At 37.7% G+C, this 2353-nt stretch overlaps 1 protein-coding gene across 1 annotated transcript in view; it reads left to right on the forward strand.

Annotated features, from left to right (window-relative positions):
* The window catches only part of LOC106877941 (rhotekin), a 135905-nt gene that overhangs the window by 117927 nt on the left and 15625 nt on the right, over window positions 1–2353 (forward strand). Inside the window, exons 10-12 of the mRNA XM_052973016.1 lie at window positions 297–403; window positions 547–672; window positions 1325–1490. Coding sequence (XP_052828976.1) covers window positions 297–403; window positions 547–672; window positions 1325–1490 — 399 coding nt within the window. The remainder of the gene's footprint in view (window positions 1–296; window positions 404–546; window positions 673–1324; window positions 1491–2353) is intronic.

Here is a 2353-nt window from a genome sequence, read left to right on the forward strand (position 1 = left end):
TATATATATATATATATATATATATATATATATATATATATATTTATATATATCTGTGTGTGCAAGTATGGATGTGTTGCATGTACAGAAATGTGCTTGTATGGTTGCATGTATAGATATATGTATGTATGTGCTTATCTGGATAGATGTACGAGTGAGTATGGATGTGTGTCTTCTTTTACTTTTGCATGGATGTTTGTATGCACAAATGAAGATGTATGTGCATGCAAACATATAGATATCTGTGTGTGTTCACTATTCTCTAAAAAAAACTCTTTTCTTTATTAATCTTTCAGATGGCAATATCTATGAATTACCGTTTTTTGGTCACTACTGCTGTCGGTTGGCTGTGTTACCACATTGCTTAACAAGGCCTGCAATGACTGGTCACCTCAATCTATTGGTAAGGGAATCAACTCATCAGTTTTCCTGGATTTATACTATCATTCATATTTCTTTTTTATTGGATGCTTTCTGAAGTGTCTACATTTCATTATACTCTCTGTTTCTTTCAGTGCAAACTTATATTTCTTCCTTCTTTTACAGGTGGATAGAGAAAGGAACAAACAGAAGCGCTACTGGTGTGTACTGAAGAATTTGGAGCTGGCCTGCTTTGCTTCACCTCAGGATGAGAAAACTGCACGACCTCATCTCTGTATCCCTGTAACAAAAGTAAGAGAAAAGATTTGAGTTGGTCTTTCTGTAATAACTGCCCTAAGACTTTTTAGTGTTAAGTGTATTTGGTATAAATGCAACACAGTATAGGGCAGTGGGATATGAAGTACAGATTTTAATAACCTTAAACAGCTATGGCTCTATGAAAGAAATTTCATATTATTTTCGTGATTTCATTCAGTCCCCTTTTCTTTTATTCTTTTGTTTCAGTCATTTGACTGTGGCCATGCTGGAGCACCACCTTTAGTCGAACAAATCGACCCCAGGACTTATTCTTTGTAAGCCTTGTACTGATTCAATCAGTCTCTTTTGCCAAACTGTTAAGTTATGGAGATGTAAACACACCAGCATCGGTTGTCAAGCGATGATGGGGGGACAGACACACAAACACACACATACACACATATATATATATATATATACGACGGGCTTCTTTCAGTCTCCATATACCAAATCCACTCACAAGGCTTTGGCTGGCCTGAGGCTATAGCAGAAGACGCTTGCCCAAGGTGCCACGCAGTGGGACTGAACCCAGAACCATGTGGTTGGGAAGCATGCTACTTACCACACAGCCACTCCTGCACCTATGTCTAACGTTAGTGTTTTTTTTCTTTCTTTCTCTTTCCGGTTTCTTTGTTGGTCCTGGCAGAATACTCAGGTGTCTGATGCTGATCCACGCATATTCCAAAATCCTCACACATTCCATGTTACAACCAAGACCGACATAAGCGTGTCCGATCATGTACTCTCTGCAGACAGCAAGCATGACTTTGAGAATTGGTGGGATGGTTTCCAGCAACACCTGCTCGATCAAGGTAACTTTGTTCATTTGTTTCCCTTTTTATGTCTGTTTTTCCAAGCTGACATGGGTTAGACACTAGCTTCTCACCCATGTCTTTGTGTGTGTGCATATTCACAAAATTGCTTAACTGTTAGCATTCGAACTAGCTTTATCTACCCAAAATACTCTACCTGTTTTGTGTTAAAATCAGCCAGATCTGGCCCATCCCACCTACCCTAAAATGTCATTCTAAAATTTGTCACATCATTGAAATCTCAAAACTACAAGATAATGAATGATTAATTCACAATGAATTGAATAAATAATTATTACATTTGACGTAGTAATTTGCATGCTAAGGGTTAAACTTGGGATGTTTTCATATTGACAGGTTTCCTACAGACATCAACCTGAAAATGTTTAAATATAACAGCTGTGTTGATCTCTGGTAGTGATTTCGTGGATTTAATTCACTTTTGTTTGATTGAAATTGTTTAAAATGAATTAACTAAAAGGCAGTCTTTATGTCCAACTTAATGCAGAGATTTTGTTATGACACTGTATGTTGTGTTATCTACTTAGAGGGAACCTCTCATATGCTCTTGTGGTGCATAAAAGCACACACAGTTATATAATTGGCAGACAAGAATTGTTGGACAATTCTTGTCTATCAGTGTTATAAATGCTAATGTTTTTATGCACCACGAGTTCATATGAGAGGTTCTCTCTAGGTAAATAATGCAGCATTCCATGTTCTAACATAGCCTCTACAGTAAGTTGGACATAGATTGCCTTTTGCTGCTCTTTTTACTTGTTTGTCATTTGACTGCGGCCATGCTGGAGCACCGCCTTTAGTCGAGCAAATCGACCCCAGGACTTATTCTTTGGAAGCCTAGT

Source organism: Octopus bimaculoides, chromosome 14 (genome assembly GCF_001194135.2).
Source record: "Octopus bimaculoides isolate UCB-OBI-ISO-001 chromosome 14, ASM119413v2, whole genome shotgun sequence".
NCBI classification, from domain to species: domain Eukaryota; kingdom Metazoa; phylum Mollusca; class Cephalopoda; order Octopoda; family Octopodidae; genus Octopus; species Octopus bimaculoides.